At 44.3% G+C, this 27,235-nt stretch overlaps 1 protein-coding gene across 1 annotated transcript in view; it reads right to left on the reverse strand.

The window, feature by feature from the left end:
* The window catches only part of LOC137375038 (probable cation-transporting ATPase 13A4), a 143,576-nt gene that overhangs the window by 30,902 nt on the left and 85,439 nt on the right, over positions 1-27,235 (reverse strand). The window contains 4 exon segments of the mRNA XM_068041662.1: positions 12,671-12,845; positions 15,094-15,166; positions 16,433-16,529; positions 26,794-26,903. Of these exon segments, the coding sequence (XP_067897763.1) occupies positions 12,671-12,845; positions 15,094-15,166; positions 16,433-16,529; positions 26,794-26,903 (455 nt within the window).

Consider the following 27,235-nt stretch of genomic DNA (forward strand, 5'->3'; position numbering starts at 1 on the left):
TATTTTTAATGCCTTTATCTTTCCAAAATTGTCTCATCGGCCCACTATGTAAGTCAAAAATTCTAATGTGGCCCCCCCACGCAAAAAGGTTGGACAACCCCATTTAGAAGATACAGGAGTTAACGGAAACCCAATGCGGCTTCAGAAAGCAGCGATCACATTTTACAAACCTAATCCAATGTTTTGAAGAGGTGACAGGAATGAAGAATTAAGGAGACCGAGTAGACATCAGCTACTTGTATTTCCAAAAGGTTTTGATAAAGTGACACATGAGGCATTGTATGAAAATAATATATCTCATGGTGCAGAAATAAAATGGAAAGTTTTTTTTAAAAAAGGCTAAGAGACCATAAAAAAAGGGAGTTTTTTTAATTTTGGTCAATGAGACTCAGTAATGTGTCAAGTGTTTCATCCTCTTCTATTCATTATATTCTTCATGATCTGGAAGACGCATAGGCGCTACAGTAACTATATTTTCAGATGACACCAAATGTGTAGCAGAGGCACTAGAAGAGAAAACAGATTGAAAGTTCATATGGATAGATTGGGGATCTATCTTTTAATGTAGAGAAGTGGGAAATTGTACACATAGATAGTTATCATAGAATGGTTACAGCACAGAAGGAGGCCATTCAGCCAATCATGTCCGCACCAGCTCTCTGCAAGAGCAACTCACCTCGTCCACTCCCCTGCCTTTTCCCCGTAGCCCTGCAATTTTTTTTCCCTTCAGATAATTATCCAGTTCTCTTTTGAAGACCTTGATTGAATCTGCTTCCACCACATTCCAGATCCTAATCACTCACTGTGTAAAAAAGTTTTTCCTCATGTCGCCATTGTTTCTTTTGCCAATCAACTTAAATCGGTGTCCTTTGGTTCTGGATTCTCTGCCAATGGGAACAGTTTCTTCCTATCTACTCTGTTCTGATCCCTCATGATTCTGAACACCTCTATCAAATCTCCTCTTAATCTTCTCTTCTCCAAGAAGAACAGTCCCAGCTTCTCCAACCTATCCATGTAACTGAAGTTCCTCATCCCTGGAACCATTCTTGTGGATCTTTTCTGCAACCTCTCTAATGCTTTCACATCCTTCTGAAAGTGTGGTGCCCAGAACTAGATAGAATACTCCATTTGAGGTTGAACTAGTGTTTTATACAGGTTTATCACAACTTCCTTGTTCTTGTACTCCATGCTCCTATTTATAAAGCCCAGGATCCTATGTTTTTATGAACAACTTTCTCAATCTGCCCTGCAACCTTCAATGATTTGTGTGCATATACCCCCAGATCCATCTACTCCTGCATCCCTTTAGAATTGTTTCCTTTAATTTATATTGCCTCTCCTCATTCTTCATCCCAAAATGAATCGCTTCACACTTCGCTGAATTAAATTTCATCAGATTCCACCAGCCTGTGTCCTCTTGAAATTTATCACTATCCTCCTCACAGTTTCACAATAATTCCAAGTTTTAGTCCCATTGATTTCTCCAGTACTTTTGTTTACTCATATTAATTACTTAATGTTCCTCACTCTCATCAAACCCTTGGTTCCTCACTATTTCTGGTATGTTTTTTTTGTCTTCTACTGTGAAGACAGTCACAAAGCATTTGTTTAACATCTCTTCCATTTCCTATACCCCATTACAATTTCTCCTGTCTCAGCCTCTAAGGCACCCATGTTTACTTTCGCTAGTCTCTTTTTTTACATAATCAAGGTATGGAATATAACATGAATGGGTGTTGGTTATAGGTAAATGCAAGTGTGAAAAATGGGGACGTGATCATTGGCTGCTCCCTCAAGTATCAAGCTCAGTGTGAGGAGACCACAGACAAAGCAAACAGGGCTGTATTGCCTGACCAATTCATTACCAGGACCATAATAATATGGTTATATAAGACTTTGGCATGACCTCATTTATTTCTTGTCCTTCCACCTTAGGAAAGACAATATGATACTGGAGAAGACCCAATAAGGACAGTAAGGATGATTCCTGAAAATAAAAAACAAGAAATGCTGAAAATACTCAGCAGGTCTGGCAGCATCTATGAGCGAGAAGCAGAGTTAACGTTTCAGGTCCAGTGACCCTTCTTCAGACCCGAAACGTTAACTCTGCTTCTCTCTCCACAGATGCTGCCAGACCTGCTGAGTATTCCAGCATTTCTTGTTTTTATTTCAGGTTTCCAGCATCCGCAGTATTTGCTTTTATTATAAGGAAGATTCCTGACCTGAGAGCATTGAGCTATAAAGACAGACTTAATGCCTTGATTTTGTACTCATTGGAAAAAGATACTTAAGAAGAAAAGGGTCACATTCTGTAAATAATGTCTGAATCTGGATCTCCTGGCAATTTGTTATTCAGCCATGTAAGTTTGGAGAGGATTTTTGTTAAACAAAGAGCTCCTGAATGGCTACAGGCCTCTGTCTTCTTTTCTCTTCCAAGAGAAGGAAAAGGGATGGCTGATGGTCATAAAATCAGCTGATAGCCTTTTCTTGTCCTGTATACATAAACAACGAGAAAAGTGAATTACACTCACACATCCCTCCAAAAAGGAATACTGATGGAGAAGCTTTCAAAAACTATTTGCGACTGAAGTAAAAACATTTTGTAGCAGAAGGCATTCAAACAAGTAAGAATTATGGTGAGTGAAATTCAGCACCAACACAAACTGGCTAAAATGAAACTACAACCTGTTTTTCACACTGCTCAATTGGCTTTAATGAAAAATAAAAACAAAGTGAGGCATAAAATGTGCTGCTAATTCTCTATTGGTCATTTACTCCACTACCAAAGGACCAATTTCACGCTTATTGAGTTATCCAAATTTATTGAAGTACAGAATTTGTCCCACTAATTATGAACAGAATAGGAATGTGAAGAATTTCAAGCCTCTGTCACAACAGTAAATAAGAAATATTCAAAACAGAAAGCTTCACTAACCTATGAAATCAGTTTTCTTCATAGCCAATTGATTAAAAAGTCAATTTATTTTTTGTCTTTTGCTGGAAGTTACATTTTATTTAGATTTTATCCTGTATTGTGATTAATCAGGTAATGCAATCTTTTATTATACCTCAATAGCAATATGAAAATATAGCAATGTCAAAATGAAATGTACTAAACCAATGGATTGTTTTATAATTAATTGTTATTAAATGTAAAAATATCAAAAGCATTAGTGGCTCCTGAAGTAGTAAAGGCATAAGAAAGGCTGTTAGATTCACATAGAATTTACAGTGGTCATGAGTTTTTAACAAAACTAACATCACAGCTGCATATTGATAATGTAAGTTTTTGTTGCTGTTCATTTTTAAATTGAAGGTCAGACTGCACTTGGAGTACTGTGAACAGTTCTGGTCTCCATTTTATAAAATGGAGGCATTGGAGAGACCCATCAAGAAAGATTGAACAGGCTGGGTATCTCCAGAAAAGAGACCAAGGGGTGTTCCTGTTAGAGGTCTTTAAAATTATGAAAGTTGGAGTAGATGAAGAGATAATGTTTCTTCTTGCAGGCGAGAATTAGGGGGCCATCAATATAAGGTAGTCACCAAGAAATCCAATAGGGAATTCAGGAAAAACTTGTTTATCTAGAGAGAGTGGTTAGAAGGTAGAACTTGATACCACAAGGAGTAGTTGAGGCAAATAGCATAAATGCAGTTAAAAGGAAACTAGGTAAACACTTGAGGGAGAAAGGAATAGATGAATACGTCGATGGATTACTTCAGGGTTGTCCAACCTGTTGTGTGATTGCCTTTAAGAGTAATGTACCTTTAAGATCTAAGTATGCTAATCAGCTAAGTGCCAGGATGTAGTCATGTGACTACATGCGCGTCTCGCTCTGTAACTGTAACAGCAAGAGGCAAGGTCTTGTAAATAGTAGCTCTGAACTGTATATATTAGTTAGCTGTTTAGTAGACCTGTTTGAGATCTTCAATCAACCTGAACTCCACACATCCCATTTATGTTCCATCAGACAACATAAAAAAAGCTTCTCATTGCATTTTGGCAGCTATGGTCAGAAGAAAAAAATCCAAGTTTGAAGACCACAAGAAAACGCTTTTAAATACTACCTCCCTACAGCTGGAAAGAAAAAGTTAAAAAAAAAAATGGCCCAAACAGGAAAAGAAGAAAACACTTACCGTAAGCTGTAGAAGTCAGAGCTGAATGACAGGCTTCAACGAAATCGGGTGAGTCATTCTGCCGATGGGCGAGGAATAATGTTTTTAAACAAAAGGTTTGAAATCCTTCAGCAGATCGATTTGTTTTTCAAAAAGCTCTGAAGTGCTTAAAATTGATCTTTTCCACAACCTTTGCTTAAAAAAAAAATCTTCAGCTGCTTCATCAATGACCTGCCTTCAATCATAAGATCAGAAGTGGGGATGTTCGCTGATGATTTCACAATGTTCAGCACCAATGGCGACTCCTCAGATACAGAAGCAGTCCGTGTAGAAATGCAGCAAAGCCTAGACAATATCCAGGCTTGGGCTGAAATGTGGCAAGTAACATTCACGCCACACAAGTGCCAGGCAACGACTATCTCAAACAAGAGAGAATCTAACCATCTCCCCTTGACATTCAATGGCATTACCATCGCTGAATCCCCCACTATCAACATCGTAGGGGCTATCATTGACCAGAAAATGAACTGGAGTAGCCATATAAATACTGTGGCTACAAAGGCAGGTCAGAGGCTAGGAATCCTGTGGCGAGTAACTCACCTCTTGACTCCCCAAAGCCTGTCCACCATCTACAAGGCACAAGTCAGGAGTGTGATAGAATACTCTCCACTTGTCTGGATGGGTGCAGCTCCAACAACACTCAAGAAGCTTGACACCATCCAGGATAAAGCAGCCTGCTTGATTGGCATCCCATCCACAAACATTCACTCCCTCCACCACTGACGCCATCTGTGTACCATCTATGAGATGCACTGCTGCAACACACCAAGGCTCCTTAGACAGCAACTTCCAAACCCACGACCTCTACCAACTAGAAGGACAAGGGCAGCAAATGCATGGGACCATCACCACCTGCAAGTTCCCCTCCATGCCACACACCATCCTGACTTGGAACTATATTGCTGTTCTTTCACTGTCACTGGGTCAAAATCCTGAAACTCCCTTCCTAATAGCACCTCACATGGACTGCAGCGGTTCAAGAAGGCAGTTCACCACCACCTTCTGAAGGGCAATTCGGGATGGGCAATAAATGCTGTCCTAGCCAGCAATACCCACATCCCATGATGAATAAAAAAAAATACAACCAACAACTGCCAAACTATCTGCATACAATGGGTTACCCATCCCTTGCAGTGGCACATTAACAATGCAATGCAGTTACGGCAAGTCGGCTTGGAAATCACAAACGTTCTACCTAGTAGACATAAGCAGACCAGCAGTGGCAGGACTACCAGGGTGTAAGGACCTCAACATCATCACCATCCATGAGAGCATTGCCAAGGGGAAATCTCCAAGAACCAGAACCTGCTTGCACACTCCGATCAGCACCAAACAGTCTGGAAACCCAGCAACAGCACAACTATGCTACACCTTCACTTCTGCTCTTTAGAGAATCACCAGCACCACAACGAGCCAGAATGGACAGATATCTCCATGAGACCAAGTACTCTTCCCCCAACAAGTCCTTCTGATGTGGATGATAAGGAGAAGCGAAGGACATGCAATGTCCTGAAGAGACAGAGGAGGAATGAGTTGAAGCAATGTCTATTGACGCTTCAAGATGAGGTGCTGGAACTTTCCAAGAGTGACGAGACCTCAGAAATGGTCATCTTGAGAAAAGCAACAGAGTATGTTAGCAGGCTGAAGGCAGAGCAACAAAAAATGAATGCAGGGAGAGTGAAACTGCAAAAAGAACAGCAACAGATGAAGCGCAAAGTCCATGAGCAGGAGTTGTCAACTACCAAGGAGACCTATGGACTTTTGAGCCTCTATTATTGCAAATTTCATAATCTCCAGCCATGAGTAAATAATTTTGATGTTATCTAATTTCATCTGTTTTTATTTTTAGCATACAAGACTTATCTTTGGAGAGAAGGGGGATGTTGTGTGATTGCCTTTAATAGTAATGTACCTTTAAGATCTTAGTATGCTAATGAGCTAAGTGCCAAGATGTAGTCATGTGACTAAAGGCGAGTCTCACTCTGTAATTGTAACAGCAAGAGGCAAGTTCTGTGATAGCTCTGTATGGTATATAGTTATTTGTTGTTTAATAAACCTGTTTTGAGATTTTCAACGACCTGAACTCCACGCATCCCACTTATGTTGCAGACAACATAAAAAAAGCTTTTCATTGCATAGTGGCAATGGTGAAATAAAAAACACTTCCCATTGCACCATCTTTTCGCTTGGGAAGCCACATTACAATTTTTGGCTTATATTCCAACAATTTCGGAATGATAAAGGCATTAAAAATGTGTCTTTCTATTAATTAAAACAACAACAAAAGTGCATTTTTGTGAAGAAGCTTTAAATGAAAAGATAAATTTATTGACTTACTTTCTCATCACTATGCTGGACACTGATTTAGTGAGATACCTGACATTTTTTTTTTGCACAAGCAGTCGGTGTTTGTTTGCATACTTCATGTAGTAATGCAGAGTATTCCAGATAGATGTCCATCGGTCAGGAGTGATTTTGATCACTCTCTCTCTCTCCCTCTGTCTCTCCCTGTGTACCCCCTTTCTGTGTTGTCACCCCCCCTGCCGTGTTATCCTTGTTCTGTGTACCCCCCCCACCCTTTCTCTCTCTCATTTCCCGGCGGAGCAGCAGGAGAAGGTAGCGACTCTTCGGTGGGTGAGTGAAGGCATCAGGAGCTGTGATTTAAAAGTAAGTACTTACTGTTTTACTTACTGTTTTCCTTGTCTTTGAGTTTCTTTTGGCGCCGGAGGAACCGGAAGCTGGTCGGCAGCGAGGACTCCTGGGTAGGTATTTTCCTTAAAGGTGCGGAGCTCCGTGGACTCGGCCTCATTTCCCGGCGGAGCAGCAGGAGAAGGTAGCGACTCTTCGGTGGGTGAGTGAAGGCATCAGGAGCTGTGATTTAAAAGTAAGTACTTACTGTTTTACTTACTGTTTTCCTTGTCTTTGAGTTTCTTTTGGCGCCGGAGGAACCGGAAGCTGGTCGGCAGCGAGGACTCCTGGGTAGGTATTTTCCTTAAAGGTGCGGAGCTCCGTGGACTCGGCCTCATTTCCCGGCGGAGCAGCAGGAGAAGGTAGCGACTCTTCGGTGGGTGAGTGAAGGCATCAGGAGCTGTGATTTAAAAGTAAGTACTTACTGTTTTACTTACTGTTTTCCTTGTCTTTGAGTTTCTTTTGGCGCCGGAGGAACCGGAAGCTGGTCGGCAGCGAGGACTCCTGGGTAGGTATTTTCCTTAAAGGTGCGGAGCTCCGTGGACTCGGCCTCATTTCCCGGCGGAGCAGCAGGAGAAGGTAGCGACTCTTCGGTGGGTGAGTGAAGGCATCAGGAGCTGTGATTTAAAAGTAAGTACTTACTGTTTTACTTACTGTTTTCCTTGTCTTTGAGTTTCTTTTGGCGCCGGAGGAACCGGAAGCTGGTCGGCAGCGAGGACTCCTGGGTAGGTATTTTCCTTAAAGGTGCGGAGCTGAGTAAACCCGAGCCACTACACATGTAGTGTCTCCCACCCATCCTCCTCCTCTAACCTAATAATAAGACCCTTTTTACCCTCCTCCTCTAACCAAAAAGGACTGAGCAGGTAAGCTATTTACTGTTTTTGTTAATATCTATAGTTGTACTTAACTAAGGGGTAATTGAATAAAAGAAATGGCAGCCAGTGTAGTGCAGTGCTCCTCCTGCAGAATGTTCGAGGTGAGGGAAACCTCCGGTGGCCCTGCCGACTTCACCTGCTGGAAGTGCATCCGTCTCCAGCTCCTATCAGACCGTGTTAGGGAATTGGAGCTGGAGCTGGATGAACTGAGGATCATTCGGGAAGCTGAGGGGTTGATAGATAGAAGCTACACGGAGGTCGTTACTCCACAAATCAAAGGCAGCTGGGTAACAGTTAGAGGTGGGAAGAGGTCAGTGCAGGGATCTCCTGTGGTCGTTCCCCTCAACAACAAGTATACAGTTTTAGATACTGTTGGGGGGGACGGCCTATCGGGGGCAGGCTGCAGTGACCGGGCCTCTGGCACGGGGTCCTGCACTGTGGCTCAGAAGGGAAGGAGGGAGAATGGGAGAGCACTAGTCATCGGGGACTCGATGGTGAGGAGTACGGACAGGCGGTTCTGTGGGCGCAGGCGAGACGCACGGATGGTTTGTTGCCTCCCTGGTGCCAGGGTCCGTGATGTTTGTGATCGCGTCTTCAGGATCCTTAAAGGGGAGGGGGAGCAGCCAGAGGTCGTGGTGCACATTGGCACCAACGACGTAGGAAGGAAGGGTGGCACAGATGTTAGAAGTGAGTTTAGGGAGTTAGGCTGGAAGCTGAAAGCTCGGACGGACAGAGTTGTTATCTCTGGTTTGTTGCCGGCGCCACGTGATAGTGAGGCTAGGAATAGGGAGAGAGCACAGCTGAACACGTGGCTGCAGGAATGGTGTAGGAGGGAGGGCTTCCAGTTCTTGGATAATTGGACTGCATTCTGGGGAAGATGGGACCTGTTCAAACAGGACGGGCTGCATCTGAACCAGAGGGGCACCAATATCCTGGGAGGGAGGTTTGCTAGTACTGTTCGGGAGGGTTTAAACTAGTTTGGGAGGGGGATGGGAACCGGACTTGTAATCCAGGGACCAGTGGGTCCACTCAGAAAGACAAAGAGTGTAGTGAGGTATTGGGGAAGGTAGCACTGTCACAGAGGACAGATGGGCACGGAGAAGGGTTAAAGTGCGTATACTTCAACGCAAGAAGCATCAGGAATAAGGTGAGTGAATTGAAGGCGTGGATGGGCACTTGGGACTACGATGTTGTGGCCATCACTGAAACGTGGATAGGTGAGGGGGAGGAATGGTTTTTGGAGGTACCTGGTTATAGATGTTTTCATAAGATTAGGAATGGTGGTAAAAGAGGTGGGGGGGTGGCATTGTTAGTTAGAAATAGTGTAACAACTGCTGAAAGAATTTTCGAGGAGGATCTGCCGACTGAGGCACTGTGGGTTGAGGTCAGGAACAGGAAAGGAGCAGTCACCTTGATGGGAGTTTTCTATAGGCCCCCCAATAGCAGCAGGGAGGTGGAAGAGCAGATTGGGAAACAGATTTTGGAAAGGAGCAGAAGTCACAGGGTAGTAATTATGGGGGATTTCAACTTCCCAAATATTGATTGGCAACTCTTTAGATCGAATAGTTTGGATGGGGTAGTGTTTGTGCAGTATGTCCAGGAAGCTTTTCTGACTCAGTATGTAGACTGCCCGACCAGAGGGGAGGCAATATTGGATTTGGTACTAGGTAATGAACCAGGGCAAGTGATAGAGCTGTTGGTGGGCGAGCACTTTGGAGATAGTGATCACAATTCTGTAGCATTCACTGTGGTAATGGAGAAGGATAGGTATGTGCAACAGGGCAAGGTTTACAATTGGGGGAAGGGTAGATATGATGCTGTCAGGCAGGAACTGAGGAGCATAAGTTGGGAGCATATGCTGGCAGGGAAGGGCACGGTCGAAATGTGGAACTTTTTCAAGGAGCAGATAGTAGGGGCCATTGATAAGCATGTCCCTGTCAGACAGGGAAGGGATGGTCATGTGAGGGAACCGTGGTTGACAAGAGAGGTTGAGAGTCTTGTTAGGAAGAAGAAGGATGCGTATATAAGGTTGAGGAAAAAGGGCACAGGCATAGCTCTGGAGGGATACAAGATGGCCAGGAAGGATCTGAAGAAAGGGATTAGGAGAGCTAAGAGAGGGCATGAAAAATGCTTGGCGGGTAGGATAAAAGAAAACCCCAAGGCCTTTTACGCGTATGTCAGAAATATGAGGATGACTAGGGGGACCATAGGTCCGGTCAAGGACAATAGCGGGAGACTGTGTGTTGAGCCGGAAGAGATAAGTGAGGTTTTGAATGAGTACTTCTCTTCGGTATTTACGAATGAGAAGGGGTGTATTACTGAAGAGGACGGTGTGAAACAGACTGGTAAGCTCGAGGAAGTGCTCGTTAGGAGGGAAGATGTGTTGGGGTTTTTGAATAACTTGAAGATAGACAAGTCTCCCGGGCCTGACGGGGTATATCCAAGGATGTTATGGGAAGCAAGGGATGAAATTGCAGAGCCGCTGGCAATGATCTTTTCATCTTCTCTGCTGACGGGGGTGGTACCAGGTGATTGGAGGGTGGCAAATGTTGTGCCCCTGTTCAAGAAAGGGAATAGGAACAACCCTGGGAATTACAGGCCAGTTAGTCTTACTTCGGTGGTAGGCAAGTTGATGGAAAAGGTGCTGAGGGATAGGATTTATGAGCATCTGGAAAGACACTGCTTGATTCGGGACAGTCAGCACGGTTTTGTGAGGGGTAGGTCTTGCCTCACAAGCCTGATTGAATTCTTTGAGCAGGTGACCAAGCAAGTGGATGAGGGTAAACCAGTGGATGTGGTGTACATGGATTTTAGTAAGGCATTTGATAAGGTCCCCCATGGTAGACTTATGGAGAAAGTCAGGAGGCATGGGATAGTGGGGAATGTGGCCAGTTGGATTAAGAATTGGCTAACTGATAGAAGGCAGAGAGTGGTCTTAGATGGTAAATACTCAGCCTGGAGCCCAGTTACCAGTGGCGTGCCACAGGGATCAGTTCTGGGTCCTCTCCTGTTTGTGATTTTTGTTAACGACTTGGATGAGGAAGTCGAAGGGTGGGTCAGTAAATTTGCAGATGATACAAAGGTTGGTGGAGTTGTGGATACCGAGGAGGGCTATTGTCGTCTGCAAAGGGACTTGGATAGGTTGCAGTGCTGGGCTGAAAAGTGGCAGATGGAGTTTAACCCTGAAAAGTGTGAGGTCGTCCATTTTGGAAGGACAAACATGAATGCAAAATACTGGGTTAACGGTAGGGTTCTTGGGCATGTGGAGGAGCAGAGAGACCTTGGGGTCTATGTGCATAGATCATTGAAAGTTGCAACTCAAGTGGATAGGGCTGTGAAGAAGGCATATGGGGTGTTAGCGTTCATTAGCAGAGGGATTGAATTTAAGAGCCGTGAGGTGATGATGCAGCTGTACAGGACCTTGGTAAGGCCTCATTTGGAGTACTGTGTGCAGTTCTGGTCGCCTCATTTTAGGAAGGATGTGGAAGCCTTGGAGAGGGTGCAGAGGAGATTTACCAGGATGTTGCCTGGAATGGAGAATAAGTCTTACGAGGAAAGGCTGAACATTCTAGGCCTCTTCTCATTAGAAAGGAGAAGGATGAGGGGTGACATGATAGAGGTTTATAAGATGATCAGGGGAATAGATAGGGTAGACAGTCAGAAACTTTTTCCCCGGGTGGAGCAAAGCGTTACAAGGGGTCATAAATTTAAGGTGAAGGGTGGGAGATATAAGGGGGATGTCAGGGGAAGGTTCTTTACCCAGAGAGTGGTCGAGGCATGGAATGCCTTGCCCGGGGAAGTTGTTGAGTCAGAAACTTTAGGGACTTTCAAAAGGCTTTTGGATAGGTATATGGATAAAGGAGAATGATGGGGTATAGATTAAATTGTCCTTGACAGAGGACAAAGGATCGGCACAACATTGTGGGCCGAAGGGCCTGTTCTGTGCTGTATGTTCTATGTTCTATGTTCTATGTTCTGTTCGCTCTCTCTTTCCCTCTCTGTTTCCCCCTCTCTGTCCATCTCTCTCTCTCTCTTTGTCTCGGTCCCCCTTTCTCTGTCTGTCCCCCCTCTCTCTCTGTTCCCCCTCTCTCTGTTCCTCCCCCTCTCTCTGTTCTTCCTCTCTCTGCCCCCCCATCTCTCTCTCTCTGTTCCCTCTCTCTCTCTCTCTCTCTGTTCCCCCCTCTCTCTCTGTTTCCCCCCTCTCTCTGTGTTCCACCTCTCTCTCTCTCTTCCCCCCCTCTCTGTTTCCCCCTCTCTCTCTGTCTCTCTCTGTTCCCCTCTCACTCTCTCTGCTCCCCCTCTATCTCTCTGTTCCCCCTCTTTCTCGCTCTCTCTCTGTTTCCCCCCTCTGTCTCTCTCTTTTTCCTCCCTCCTGCCCCCTCGCTCCCTGTTTCCCCCCCACCCTCTCCCCCTCTCTCTCTCTTCCTCCCACCACCTCCCCCCTCTGGCAGTTGTGGGGAGCGGGAGTGCTCAGAACAGCTGCTTTGTGGTTGGTCAGTTTTAAAAAAAATTGTGCTGAGTTTCACAGCTGACTGGTGCTGACATCGGAAACAGCGGTTTGCCAAGTTTGGACAGATTCAGAGTTTTCTGGCGGCCTATTCAAAAAAACATCGGCAAACCCGGAATCTGTCCAAAGTTGGGAAACCGCTGTTACCGTTCCAAGCAGTTGTCAACAATGAAACTGACTTGCGATTTTTTAAAAAAGCTGATCTGAAACAAGACGACGATGGGAAATTTCTCATCTCTGAAATACATCCGTGGGCCGGATGGAAACCTTTGGCGGGCCGGATCCTGGCCTGCGGGCCTTATGTTGGACAACCCTGGGTTATATGAAGAAAGGTGGGAGGATGCTCATGTGGAGCATAAACACCAGCATGGATCTATTGGGCCATCTGTGGTGTAAATACTTTGTAATACATGTTAATACATTTTACCTGTATATATCTGTAGGTGTGTACCAAGGCTGTTGTTGAACCATTATGAATCCAAGCACATGTAAAACCAGGCTAAGAATGACATTGAGAATAACTGACAGCAGCAAAGGTGGAGAGATAAGCTGACCAGGGGGTCGATGCGGGTCCAACTGTGGATGTGCATGATTAAAGCTCACTGAAATACAATAAAGATTTGAATTAGTTCCTATTAGCTGATATAGACAAATATCTTGGCTGGATCTGCTAAAAAGCACATCGACCTCTTCCAAAACTCTTTTTTTAAATTTCAATGATACACTGTCACCATGATAACATGAAGGAACTCTAACTGGCAGAGCAGTTTTATAAAGAACATATCTAAGATTGAATATGTTGCAGTCTTGTGACTCAAACGGTCTCAACAACTTTAAACTGAAGGAGCAAAGAATGAGTGATCATCATCCGAATCTCGAGAGTGTATACACTCCTGAATACGCTTCCACACATTTTATGACTCATTGCACAAAAAAACCAAATCTGGGTTTTTGTGAGCTTTCCAGTTGGAACATCTTCCACGATCACTCCCAACCTGGAGCTAGCCTTTGGCTTAGTGGTAGCATTCCACCTCTGAGTTCAAAGGTGTAGGATACAATCCCTAGTCCAGACAATCCTGGTGAGTGGAAACCAGAGCCCTGGCTCTGAATTCTAGGTTGACATCCAGTGGGATACTCGTACCTGGTGAGTTTGAGAGACCACCCCCCACTCCCCACTCATCATATAGGTTGTGTAAGTCCATAAAACTCACTCAGACTAATCAGCCTTTCAGTTGGTATAAATATGGTTATGAAAGGAGTGTTCACATGCACTATCAGACTGTTAATCTACTACTTCACATTGTCCGCCAAGGGAAGAGTATGAAGTTGAGAAACAACTGACACATTCCCTACTAACTGTTAATTTTATAGTTACTGTGTTTTGCTTTGAGCCTTTGCATCCCATAACAGGAAGTATTTTTAAAACCTATTTTAAATAATAATTGGACCACAGTTCTAATAGCATGAACTAATGGAAACAAGTGTTTAAAAAAAAACATTGTTTTGTATTATGTAGATCGATTCCAACCATTATTACATATTATCATGTCACATATTGTACTGCAGTACAAATGTAGGATTTTTACAATTAATAACTTGAAGCTAGTTGATTTAACAGTGAGCATACTGTTAAAATCACAGGACTACAATTTGCATAGTAAAGGAGCCTTATGCCTTTTTCAGGTGAGCAGGCCATTTATAGACTTGCCTGAATATGGCATCAGCAGATCCTTGGGTATCAATGGGGCAGTTGAGGTGCTCATCAATTTTCAATCCTTGGCTGTCTGAGTTGAATTTACCCTCTGACTGCAGTGAGGAAAGTGAGCTCCCAGGAAAAGAAAGAGAAAACCATGGAGAGAAAGGCCAGCAGTACTCTTTCATGAATTGCACCACTGCTTTTCCAGTAAGACTGATCAACATGGGGAGAATTCACAGAGATGTTTCAAGCCTTTACTGCCCCAGCATCCCAACAAAACAGCATGTTGTGAATGCAAAAACTGACTAAAAAACTTAGTATTTATTAGATACTTGAAATGACAGTAAATTACCTAAAGTTAAAATAAATTCCTATTAAGTCTTTACATCACCATGCTAAATTTTCACTGAAATTCATGCATTTCATATGAAGCAAAAGTATGCATTAATATTTTATGATATACTCAATATTTTTTCTTAATTAATTAGTTCAATATATTGCTGTTCCTCACCCCTGACTCTGGGGCATGCAGGAAACTATCAATAGTCTCACTAATATATAAATATATTGAAAAATGTAGAAGCTGATATGATGGAGTAGAGTTTCTGCTTTGAGCACAATAATTCCAGTGCAAATTGAGTTCCTTTTGAAAAATTCCCCACCCTCCCAAGTTTCTGGCCAAACTCATATGCATTTCACCAAATGCAAAGGGGGAAGAGATTCATTCATATAAGTAGCTCTAGGCAGGCTTACCTTAATTCCCTGGACGCAGGCGGTGCCACGGGCTGCTACCTGCATGGCCTGTGCAGCGTTCTTCAATGGTATCATGGCCAGTTTTGTGGGCAGGGCCTGCTACTATCACAATGTTTTAAAAACCAGTGCAAAAAACTGTGAAAACTCGATTTGCGCTGAATGCAATTTGCATTTAAAATTCCACAATTTTTGTGTTGGTTACACCGATGTCAGGGTAATTGCACTGATACAGTCAGTACAATCAAGTGGAAACTCCAGGCCATAATATTTCAGTTATAAGTTGTTTACTCAGCTGCTACATACATATTTCAAGATTCAAGCCTTTATTAATTTGCCAAAAACCAAGAAAACATTGACATTAGCTGAATGATTTATTGGGACACAGCAGTAAGAATACTTACTCGTGATACCAATAACTGTTGTAATAGCCAGATCCTCAAACAAAAACTGATAATTTCCAAAAGTATTTGCTTCCTGAATTGGAAAAGTAATTTTATATTAATACACTGAATATAAGTAACTTGTAAATTCATAGTTAATGCTAGAATAGTGTCTGCAAACTCTGCAGTTGCTGAGATTGTTGCCAGTGTGGGAAGAGAAAATAGGCTACACTGCACAATACACAAGTATAAGTGACACAAAATACATTTTCTATATTACATTAAGCATGCAGATCACAACCTTCCTTTCGATTGACAAAATAGTATCTCAATTTGACTGAAGCTTTTATAAAATGCTGCTTTGTAAAATAGCTTGTGTTGTAAAATTGCAGTCCTGGCGAGCCGAATTGGCATATGTGCATCATGTTGTGTGAACTTTGTAGACTGGGAGGATCCTTGGTTCAATTCTTGGGGCGTTCTTGGTTAAGGAATTTCAGCTGGGGTGGCCAATCTAGTTGATCACAGTGTTCTTGGCTGGAGAGGAAAGAGTCAGCCAATGCTTCAAATCTTGATCACTATCCAATCACCCAGACTCGAAAATGTAGATATGTGGATATCAGGTAAGGACAGGATTGAACTTTGTATTGATTGAATCTGAACAGGCCATTGAATCTGTGAACAAGTTGTTCAATCCCTGGACTCATACATAAAGACTGGGTAGTTGGGCAAGATAACACAGACTGCCAAAATCAAATGGAACCATCTTCAAAGACAGAAAGAAATAAAGTTGAAGAAATAGGCAACCAAGTGATCTTTGAAAATTTATGAAACCTTGTTTTGTGAAATGCCTGCATTTTAATAAATAGATTCCTGATTAGAAATAATACATATGAGAAATCAAAGTCAATGTAAAATAACTTTAAATAAGTGGATTCAGACTTGCTTGGTTTACATTTGTTTTTTAGTGACAAGCATTAAACTTTTGAGTTCATGTTGAGTTTTAGATCAGGATTTAGAACAATCTGATGAAAGGCCATGGACCGGAAACGGTAACTTTATTTCTCTCTGCATGGATACTGCCTGACCTGCTGAGTATTTCCAGCATTTCTGTATTCATTTTAGATTTCCAGCACCTGCAGTATTTTGCTTTTGTTTCAGAACAATCAATTTGTCTTTCCTTAATTCCAGTCTTTCAAATCTGAATGGATTTGATGTAATTTACAAATGGTGCTCTGAATTTTAACCAAGGTCTTTTGAATCCACAAAATGAGATAAATATATATAATTCAGCTGAATAAAATTAAAGTGAAAATTTTCCAATTCCTTTACAATAAAAATAATTTTGAAAAATTACTCATACCCAGTACAGACACAGAACCCCAAGATACTGGATCATGCTGTAGAGAGCCATATACTTAAATATGCAAAATGAGGAGACCACTGCTGCCCTTCCCTCCCTGTTGGGAAAAAAATATATAAAGAACATTTATCACGAAGCTGTTTTAAGAAAAACATTGTAAATATAGAATTATTTCCATTATCAATCCTCCTTGCCTAATCTGAACCCTTCCCCTTTATCTAGGATAGTCAGTGATCATGTGATCCTTCAGTATATACAACTGAATGACATAAGATGCTTATTGTCTGTATTCCAAGTACTATGTCATGTAACTTCCACTGTATCATAGCCCAAGAAGGCATGTAAACAATGCTGAATTCAACATAAACACTACACGAATGAATAGTGTGAAGTTGGGTAACCTGGATAGAAAAATTAGCCATTTCATTGTGAAGCTTTTTCCTCACTGTTAAAAATACTTCCCTGTTTTAATCTTTTTTTAAAGGCAGAATGATGAATAATGCATGAATATGCAAGTAAGACAGCTTTGTAGGGCTAGATCCTGAATTAATGTTTCAAGCTACCTTAATATACTGTTTGGGACAAATGCAAGAATGACAAATACTGTCTGTGACTTACAATATCGATGGAGCTATTTATGTACCACAATTAAAATCAGTAGAATTTTAAGCCTAGAAATTATTTTTGGCATAAAGAATTAAACCTGTCGTAATTTTTTTCATTCAATCATGGGATGTGGGCATCACTGGTTAGGACAGCATTTCTTGCCCATCCCTAATTTCCTTTGAGAAGCTGGTGGTGAGCCACCTTCTTGAACCACTGCAGTCCATGTGGGGTAGGTACACCCACACTTCTGTTAGGAAGGGAGTTCCAGGATTTTGACCCAGCAACAGTGAAGGATGGTGGGAAACTTGGAGGGGAATTTGCAGGTAGTGGTGTTTCCATGCACTTGCTGCCCTTGTCCTTCTAGTTGGTAGAGGTCACAGGTTTGGAAGGTGCTGTCTAAGGAGCCTTGTAAATGGTACATACTGCTGCCGCTGTGCGTTGGTGTTGGAGGAAGTGAATGTTGAAGGTGGTGGATGGGGTGCCGATCAAGTCGGCTGCTTTGTCCTGGAAGGTTTAGTTTAGAGATACAGCACTGAAACAAGCCCTTCGGCCCACCGAGTCTATGCCGACCATCAACCACCCATTTATACTAATCCTACACTAATTCCATATTCCCACCACATCCCCACCTGTCTCTATATTTCCCTACCACCTACCTACACTAGGGGCAATTTATAATGGCCAATTAACCTATCACCTGCAAGTCTTTGGCATGTGGGAGGAAACCGGAGCACCCGGAGGAAACCCACGCAGACACAGGGGGAACTTGCAAACTCCACACAGGCAGTGCCCAGAATTGAACCCGGGTCGTTGGAGCTGTGAGGCTGTGGTGCTAACCACTGCGCCACTGTGTCGAGCTTCTTGAATGTTGTTGGAGCTGCACCCATCCAGACAAGTGGAGAGTATTCCATCACACTCCTGACTTGTGCCTTGTAGATGGTGGACAGGCTTTGGGGAGTCAGCAGGTGAATTACTCGCTGCAGGATTCCTAGCCTCTGACCTGCTCTTGCAGCCATGACATTTATATGGCTACTCCTATTCAGTTTCTGGACAATAGTAACCCCCAGGCTGTTGATAGTGGGGGATTCAGCGATCGTAATGCCATTGAATGTCAAGGGGAGATGATTAGATTCTCACTTGTTTGAGACAGTTGTTGCCTGGCACTTGTGTGGCACAATGTTATTTGCCACTTATCAGCCCAAGCCTGGATATTGTCCAGGTCTTGCTACATTTCTATGAAGGGAATGTGATAGTAAAATTGAGAAATGACAGCATGTTTGCTGAATGCTCTACTACCAAACTCCTAGCTATTTGAATAGGTTTTAATATAGGAATAAGTGCAATTAAGACTTTTCATGCTAACTCACTAAACATGCCAGAAAAAGTTACAGTTTGTTTATTCACGTGTAAGTGAATTTTTAAGGGTGTGATAAGTCTTAACTACTGCCAAATTACCTCTCTGGCACTGAAAATGTACTTTAACAAGTGCGAAATTTCTCGCTTTCAGATTTCAATTATTGGAGATTTTAAAAAAAGAATTTTAAAATTTTTTACTTTTTCTTTCTGTCTCTTATTTCTCTCACTTTCTCACATCTTTCTTTTCCTCTATTTTGCTTTCAGTACCGGATTTTACATTAAATTAACTATAAAAAAAACACAAGCAGCAGCTGACCAACATCTGGGTGTTGCAGTGGAAGCTCAGGCTGAAGTTACGCAAGGTCAGCTTGCTTCTACGCAAGCTCAAACTGCTGCCATTATGTCTGTGGATTACAATGTGCAAAGGGGCATGCGGGGTGTCACAGCAGTCCAGCAATCTGTCCTCCAACAAATTACTAGGATTGATGAGGAGCTGCTCTGGGGTGAATAGCAGGGGCTTCATGGAGCACAAACCTGCTGTCCTCTCTCAGGTTAACAGCATTCATCCTCCCACCACTGTCACTGTGCCAGTGCCCTTGCTGTTGCCTGTCAGCCCATCAGCACAGGTGGCTGCTGCCCTTGCTAATATGGTGCAGTCCAAAGCTTGGTCTTGTATGTCTAGAGCTACTTGGGGTCATCCTCCAAGACCATGTTACAGCCATGGGGATAGCACTGTATAAGCGCACTAGGATAGGCAAAAGCACATAGAAGACAGGCACTAAGGGAATGCACAAGAAAGATTAGTTCATGTTTGTATGCACTAAATCATGATTTCATTTATAAATTTGGTTTGGAATTTTTATTTTGTGATGGCTTTTATTTTTGCATGGTGGCCAAGCAGGGACTGTGATGGTCAGTGACCGAGGGGAGGTGAGGTGTGGTGTGAATTGGGGTTGCACTCAAATTCATTTCTTTCAGACAGCCCAGGCAGAAAGGGGCTTTCGAGGTTTCCTCCTCCCTTCCTCTTCCTGCTCCTCAACAGCTCACCTTATAGCTGGTGACAAGGGCTGTCCGCTCAGGGTGGGAAATCTGTACAGCATGCTGCAGACAATTATGTATCTTATCACTGCTCTGCTGTGTACTGCAGAGCTCCTCCAGAGTGATCCAGGTGGCTGAAGCATTGCTTTATTGCTCCATCACATTTCCTGTAAGAGCATGGCTTGCATTGTATGCTATGCTACGCATGTTTGCATGGGTTGCACACTGGTGTCATGAGCTGTGCTGTCAGCAGATCGTCCTTGTCACCCAGTAGTCACCCTTTGGTTAGCTTGGTGGATCAAGTGCATTTTGCATAGCGAACTGCCACAGAATGAAGGCACCATGACAGCCCAGTATCCTGGAGCATTGACCTACATGATTTTTTTTCACTCGTTCGTGGGATGTGGGTGTCACTGGCCAGGCCAACTTTTATTGCCTATCCCTAATTGCCCTTGAGAAGGTGGTGGTGAGCTGCCTTCTTGAACCACTGCAGTCCTTGGGGTGTAGGTACACCCACATTGCTGTTGATAAGGGAGTTCCAGGATATTGACACAGCATCAGTGCAGGAACAGCGATATAGTTCCAAGTCAGGATGGTGTGTGACTTGGAGGCGAACTTGCTGGTGATGATGTTGCCATGCAACTGCTGCCCTTGTCCTACTAGGTGGTAGAGGTCACAGGTTTCGAAGGTGCTGTCGAAGGAGGCATTGTGAGTTGCTGCAGTGTATCTTGTAGATGGTACACACTGCTGCCACTGTGTGTCGGTGGTGGAGGGAGTGAATGTCGAAGGTGTTGGATGGGGTGGCAATCAAGCGGACTGCTTTGGTCTTGGATCGTGTCAAGCTTCTTGAGTGTTGTTGGAGCTGCACCCATCCAGGCAAGTGCAGAGTATTCCATCACACTCCGGACTTGTGCTTTGTAGATTGTGGACAGGCTGGGGAGACAGGAGGTGCAGAATTCCCAACCTGTGAACTGCTCTTGTAGCCACAGCATTTATGTGGCTGGACCAGTTCAGTTCAGTTCAGTTCAGTTTCTGGTCAATGATGACCCCCAGGATGTTGATAGTGGGGGATTCAATGTCAAGAGGAAATGGATAGATTCTCTCTTGTTTGAGATGGTCATTGCCTGGCACTTGTGTAGTGCAAATGTTACTTGCCACTTATCAGCCCAAGCCTGGATGTTCTTCAGGTCTTGCTGCATCCGGACATGGGCTGCTTCAGTATCTGAGGAGTCGCAAATGGTGCTGAACATTGTGAAATCATCAGCGAACATCCCCACTTCTGATGGAGGGATGGTCATTGATGAAGCAGCTGAAGATGGTTGGCCTAGGACACTATCCTGAGGAACTCCAGAAGTGACATCCTGGAGCTGAGATGACTGACCTCCGACGACCACAACCATCTTCCTTTGTGCTAGGTATGACTCCAACTAATGGAGAGTTTTCCCCCGATTCCCATTGACTCCAGTTTTGCTAGGGCTCCTTGATGCCATACTCGGTCAAATGCTGCCTTGATGTCAAGGGAAGTCACTCTCACCTCACCTTGAGTTCAACTCTTTTGTCCATGTTTGAACCAAGGCTGTAATGAGGTCAGGTGCTGAGTGGCCCTGGTTGAACCCAAACTGGGGTCAGTGAGCAGGTAATTGCTGAGCAAGTGCCGCTTGATAGCACTGCTGACGAGCCCTTCCATTGTTTGCTGACGATCGGGAGTACACTGATAGGGCAATAATTGGCCAGGTTGGATCTGAGCTGGCTTTTGTGCAGAGGACATACCTGGGCAATTTTCCACATTGCCATGTAGATGCCAGTGTTGTAGCTGTACTGGAACAGCTTGGCTAGCAGCATGGCTAGTTCTGGAGCACAAGTCTTCAGTACTATTGCCGGAATGTTGTTAGAGCATAGCCTTTGCAGTATCCACTGCCTTCAGCCGTTTCTTGATATCATGTGGAGTGAATCGGATAGCCTGAAGACTGACATCTGTGATGCTGGGGACCTCAGGAGGAGGCCAAGATGGATCATGCATTTGGCACTTCTGGCTGAAGATGGATGCAAATGCTTCAACCTTATCTTTTGCACTGATATGTTGGGCTCTCCCATCGTTGAGGATGGGGATATTTGTGGAACCACCTCTTCCAGTTAGTCATTTAATTGCCCACTACCATTCACAACTGGATGTGGCAGGACTGCTGAGTTTAGATCTGATCCATTGGTTGTGTGATTGCTTAGTACTGTCTATTGCATGCTGCTTCTGCTATTTGGCATGCAAGTAGTCCTGTGTTGTAGCTTCACCAGGCTGGCACCTCATTTTTAGGTATACCTGGTGCTGCTCCTGTCATTCCCTCCTATATTCTTCATTGAACCAGGGTTGGTCCCCCAGCTTGGGGGATATGCCAAGCCATGAAGTTACAGATTGTGGTTGAATTCTGCTGCTGCTGCTGATGGCCCACACTGCCTCATGGATACCCAGTTTTGAGTTGCTAGATGTGATCGAAATCTATCCCATTTAGCACAGTAGTAGTGCCACACAATACGATGGTGGGTACCCTCAATGTGAAGCCAGGACTTTGTCTCCACAAGGACTGTGTGGTGGTCACTCCTACCAATACTATAATGGACAGATGCATCTGCGAGAGGTATATTGGTGAGGACGAGGTCAAGTATGATTTTCCCTCTTGTTGGTTCCCTCACCACTTGCCGCAGATCCAATCTAGCAGCTATGTCCTTTAGGACTCGGCCAGCTCGGTCAGTAGCGGTGCTACTGAGCCACTCATGATGATGGACATTGAAGCCTCTTACCCAGAGTACATTTTGTGCCCTTGTATCTTCCAATTGGTGTTCAACATGGAGAAGCACTGATTCATCAGCCTTGCCCATGTTTGACCTGATGCCATGAGACCTCATGGGGTCCAGAGTCAATGTTGAGGACTCCCAGGGCAACTCCCTCCCTACTGTATACCACTGTCCCGCCACCTCTGGTGGGTCTGTTCTGCCGGTGGGACAGGACATACCCAGGGATGGTGATGGCAGTGTCTGGGACATTTTCTGTAAGGTATGATTCCGTGAGTATGACTATGTCAGGCTGTTGCTTGACTAGTCTGTGGGACAGCTCTCCCAACTTTGGCACAAGCCCCCAGATGTTAATAAGGAGGACTTTGCAGGGTCGACAGGGCTGGATTTGCCGTTGTCGTTTCCGGTGCCTAGGTCGATGCCAGGTGATCCATCTAGTTTCATTCCTTTTCTTAGGCTTTGTAGCTGTTTGATACAACTGAGTGGCTTGCTAGGCCATTTCAGAGGGCAGTTAAGAGTTAACCACATTGCTGTGGGTCTGGAGTCACATGTAGGCCAGATCACATAAGGATGGCAGATTTCCTTCCCTCAAGGACATTCGTGAACCAGATGGGTTTTTACAACAATCGACGATGGTTTCATGGTCACCACTAGACTAGTTTTTAATTCCAGATTTATTAATTGAATTCAAATTCCACCATCTGCCATGGTGGGATTCAAACCCATGTCCCCAGAACATTAGCCTGGGGCTCTGGGTTACTAGTCTAGTGACATTACCACTATGCCACTGCCTCCTAGAACCTAGAATTTGCAACATTGGCCAGATGCTGCATCATGGTTGGGTCCACAAGTGTGCAAACAGTGTTGGCCAGCATTTCCATGCTGGAAGGCCTGGGCTCAAGCTCTGTGCAAGGCCCTGTGCCAAGTTGGTGCTGAACTCCTCCATGCTCTTTGAAATTGACCAAAAACTTTCTGGCAGGCTTCCCAGTGCACCAAGAATTTTTGGGCATAGGCATGCCCATCAGCATTCCTCTGTTGAAGTCCTCATCTGAGTCTTCATCTCAGCTGCAGCGGAACCCATGTTCGCCCTCACCCTCCAGTGAGCTTGCATTTGCACTATCCTTATCCCTGTCCTTGCTGCAGCCCACTTGTGCCTGGTGTCTCATCATATGCCATTCCACCTCTTGCAGTGTCAGTATCTGAGCTGGTGGTTGCAAGTGTGAAATCAAATGATGATACTGTCCTGTCATCATTTTTCTTTTCCTGGTGTTTATTTATTTATTTAGAGATACAGCACTGAAACAGGTCCTTCGGCCCACCAAGTCTGTGCCGAACATCAACCACCTATTTATACTAATCCTACATTAATCCCATATTCCTACCACATCCCCACCTTTCCTCGATTCCCCCACCACCTACCTATACTAGGGGCAATTTATAATGGCCAATTTACCTATCAACCTGCAAGTCTTTGGCTGTCCTATGCCTGACTAGGTTACACCTCTTGGGTATCTGAAAGGAAAAAGCCACAAGGGTAAAGTTGTGGTGAAGGGAGAGGGTGTTGGGAGTAAGTGATGCATGCTTACACCATCTGCAGTTTGCAAATGATAAGAGATTGTGGGATGAGGAGAATTGCGATGTGAGAAGGAGAATTAAGTATAATGATACAGTCAGCTTTGATGGTTTCAGCCCCATCAATGGCCATGGCCTCAGCCACAGCAATAATGGACAGCCACAATGCACCTCCCCTTTAAGAGGTGCAGGCTAGCTTTAAGCAGTGCTGGAAGATTATGATTTTGAGCCCATGCTAATGTGTGCAGCCACTAATCGCCTCCATGAGAATTAGGACATGCAGGTATGCCTGTCCCCCTCTGGTTAGTCCATGTTGCCTCCATTTGTGCAAGAGAGAGAGGGAAGTGTGTTCGTGTCATGCAATCTGTTTGGGTGATCTGGCCAGAGCCATCGAAGACCATAATTAACGACTTTCCTCCCGGCCCCAACAAGGTTGCCTCCCCTATGCAAAATGGTTGCCTGCCACATAATCGCAGTGAGGCGGGAGCCGACTTGATGGATGGGAAAGACACCTTTTACCAGGCCTGCTGCTGGCTCATTAAATTCGGCCAATTGTGTGTAAGCTGTGAGATGTGGGTGTGAGGCTTGCAGGTGCTAAGTCTGTGATGGTGAGGTGAAGCATATGAATGTTAGGCATGAGTGCCGATTGATAAAGGTTGTTGATAGGTGAGTTGATGGGATGTTGAATTGAGCTGTCAGGCTAGTTGTGCATTTAGCAGAATATGGTATTTGAAGGTGCATTCACTGACCTTGACCATTCATGTGAGGTCATTGAGCTTCCTGCAGCACTACATCCAGTCCTTGACATTAACTTCCACAGCTATCAGCTCCCATCAACTTTTGAGCATTTGTCTAAAGTGGCCCCTGTGAGTACAAGGCATCACTCCTCCTTTCCACCTGCTGCACCAGAACCTGCAATGCAACATTAGAAAAACTTGCAGCCCACTCTCTCCCAAGTTGTGCCATTCTTCATTTTTGCCCGGGACAAATTTGCTTCCTGCACAACTGCCAGCACCTGCTCCAATCACAATGCACCTCCCCTTTAAGAGGTGCAGGCTAGCTTTAAGCAGTGCTAGAAGATTATGATTTTGAGCCCATGCTGATGTGTGCAGCCAATGAACAGCATGGCTAGAGCGGGCTGCACACAGAAATCCTTATAATGAGCAGGCAGCACCAAGTTGGCTTTCTGCCTGCATATTAATCAATAGGCGTGGATTAATTGCACCGAAAGGCCGAACGGCCTACTCCTGCTCCTGTTCTTTGTGTTTTCGCAAAACACAATCCCCCATGCCCATTTTCAGAGGCTATTCAGTTCAGGCCCCTGCATGGCTCAGTAAGGATTCTTAAATTTGATAGGTCAGGGAGACATACAGTTGCATACCCTATTCACTCTTGGTCCCAGATCCCATGTAGAGGGTGCTCTTCTGTTTTGGCTCTTCAGTTACTGCAAATCGCCACGTAAAAGTCCAAAGAAAGTCTGTTTTTAACTGCAATGAATGGTAATTTCACCATTGACTGCAAAATCCAGGCAAATAGCAGGACACAGATGCAATTAATTATCTTATCGCTTGGAGACAGTGTTTAATGGTGAAAGGGGCAATCTTACCACTTGGCATTAACATTCAAAGTTAGTTAATGGCCAAAATGTTACGCCCCCCACCAGCCCAGCAGGAGTGGAATGGAGGCAGGAGGGTGGGGGGGTGGCGAAGGGGGGGTGCGGTGGTGTAAAATTGCGTGGGAGGCGGAGGGTGCTGTTCCCGTCGCCTTCCTGGCCCTGCTACAATTTTACAAGGGTTGGTGGTGGTGACGAATGGCCCGCCTGCCCCAAGCCAATTAAGGCTCTTAATTGCCACTTAAGGGCCACCTCCCACCGCTGCTGGTATGTTACCAGCGGCGGGCAGGTGACTCAGGACCCCCAGGAGGCTGCCCAGTAAAACCTGGCAGCTTCCTTGCGGGCTGGGGGGGGGGCCCTCTTGATCGGGAACCATGTGCCCCACAGAGAGCGCACCCACGGCAAAAGCTACCCCCACTGCAACACATTCCAGCACCCCTCCCAAACCGATCTCTCCTTGCCTTGCCAGGGCCTGGCCGATTGTCCCCAGCGAGGCCCCACACACTTACCGTAATTCCAGGGCCTCCTCCATTGCTGCTCCTCTCGCTGGGTGCAGTCCCAACAGTGGCCACCGCTCCCAATGGCACTGCTGGGACTGAGAGATACCAGCCCACTGATTGTCTGGCAGCTCTTGGAGGCAGGACTTCCTGCTTGAGAGAGGTGGAAGTCCCGCCTGAGGTCAATTAAGGGCTTGGGCCATGCAAAATCATTGCATGGCCTCCAAGTCCGGCAGAGGCTTTCTGGCCAGTGGGCGGCAGCTCCAGCCCAATGTAAAATTCCAGCCAACAAAACTAGCTGGACTTGTGATAATTCAACAGAAGTCACATATATGATGAAAAGTAGCACATTTGTGACTGTTTACAAATCTGTTGCATCTTAAGTGTGAGTAGCAATTGACCAATGACTAATCTGTTTCTGAAGACTGAAATGGTACCCCCCACCGCCCCCCCCACCAACCCCCATGCTTTTAGATGCTTCAGATTGGATGATGGTATATTAAAAAAATCTGAAATACAGATTAACTACCAAAGCACACAAATAAAACATGCTTCCAATTCATGCAGTATTTTGAGAAACATCATAGAAAGAGGCACAAAAGCTAGTCTCAAAACATTAAATATTTCACAATTTTGTACAGTTAGATTAATGTTTGAAAGTTCTGTTAATTGTCAAAAATCTCAGCCAATATTCATTCTTTGAGATGTCCAGGCACTTCTACTGTCACTTGTATGAATTAATTTCCACATTTTTGGTTCAGCATGAACTGGATTCTTAAATGCTTATTCCGCCCAAGTAATATTTTTTTTAAAGAAGAATCACATCATAAAATGACTGTTCAAATTGTAAATTCTTACAACTTGTGTAGAGTTTGAATAGATACTGGTGGACTTACTTGATAAGATGTGGAACACAGCCAATATTGGGAATTTTTGAGGTAAATGGTGAAGCTACAGAGGCCTCTTGTTCGGACAGCGAGATGCCTGCATGAGCAGTCTTTAAAGCCTAGAAATAAAAATATTTCAACTCATGCATATCTGCATTTCTTCATGTTTTCAACCCTAACCAAATTTGTCTTGTCGAAATTGTGTTTGTTTAAAACTAGAGATCATTTTTGTAGTAAACGGCAAACATAATACTGAGAAGTTCGACTTGTGATCAAAATGGGCAGCAAGTCCAGCAAAGCGGTTGCTTTATGTGCTGGTCCCTGTCAACTTGATGTCTGATGGAAATTTAGTATCAAGCCTCATTTGAATTGAACAGGTGAGTTTCAGATGGAAATAGGATGTACAGTGCAGGTCACCAGTTGGGGCCTGCCGAATACTAGACAACTCTGT

Source organism: Heterodontus francisci, chromosome 11, assembly GCF_036365525.1.
Source record: "Heterodontus francisci isolate sHetFra1 chromosome 11, sHetFra1.hap1, whole genome shotgun sequence".
In the NCBI taxonomy this organism is placed as follows: Eukaryota; Metazoa; Chordata; class Chondrichthyes; order Heterodontiformes; family Heterodontidae; genus Heterodontus; species Heterodontus francisci.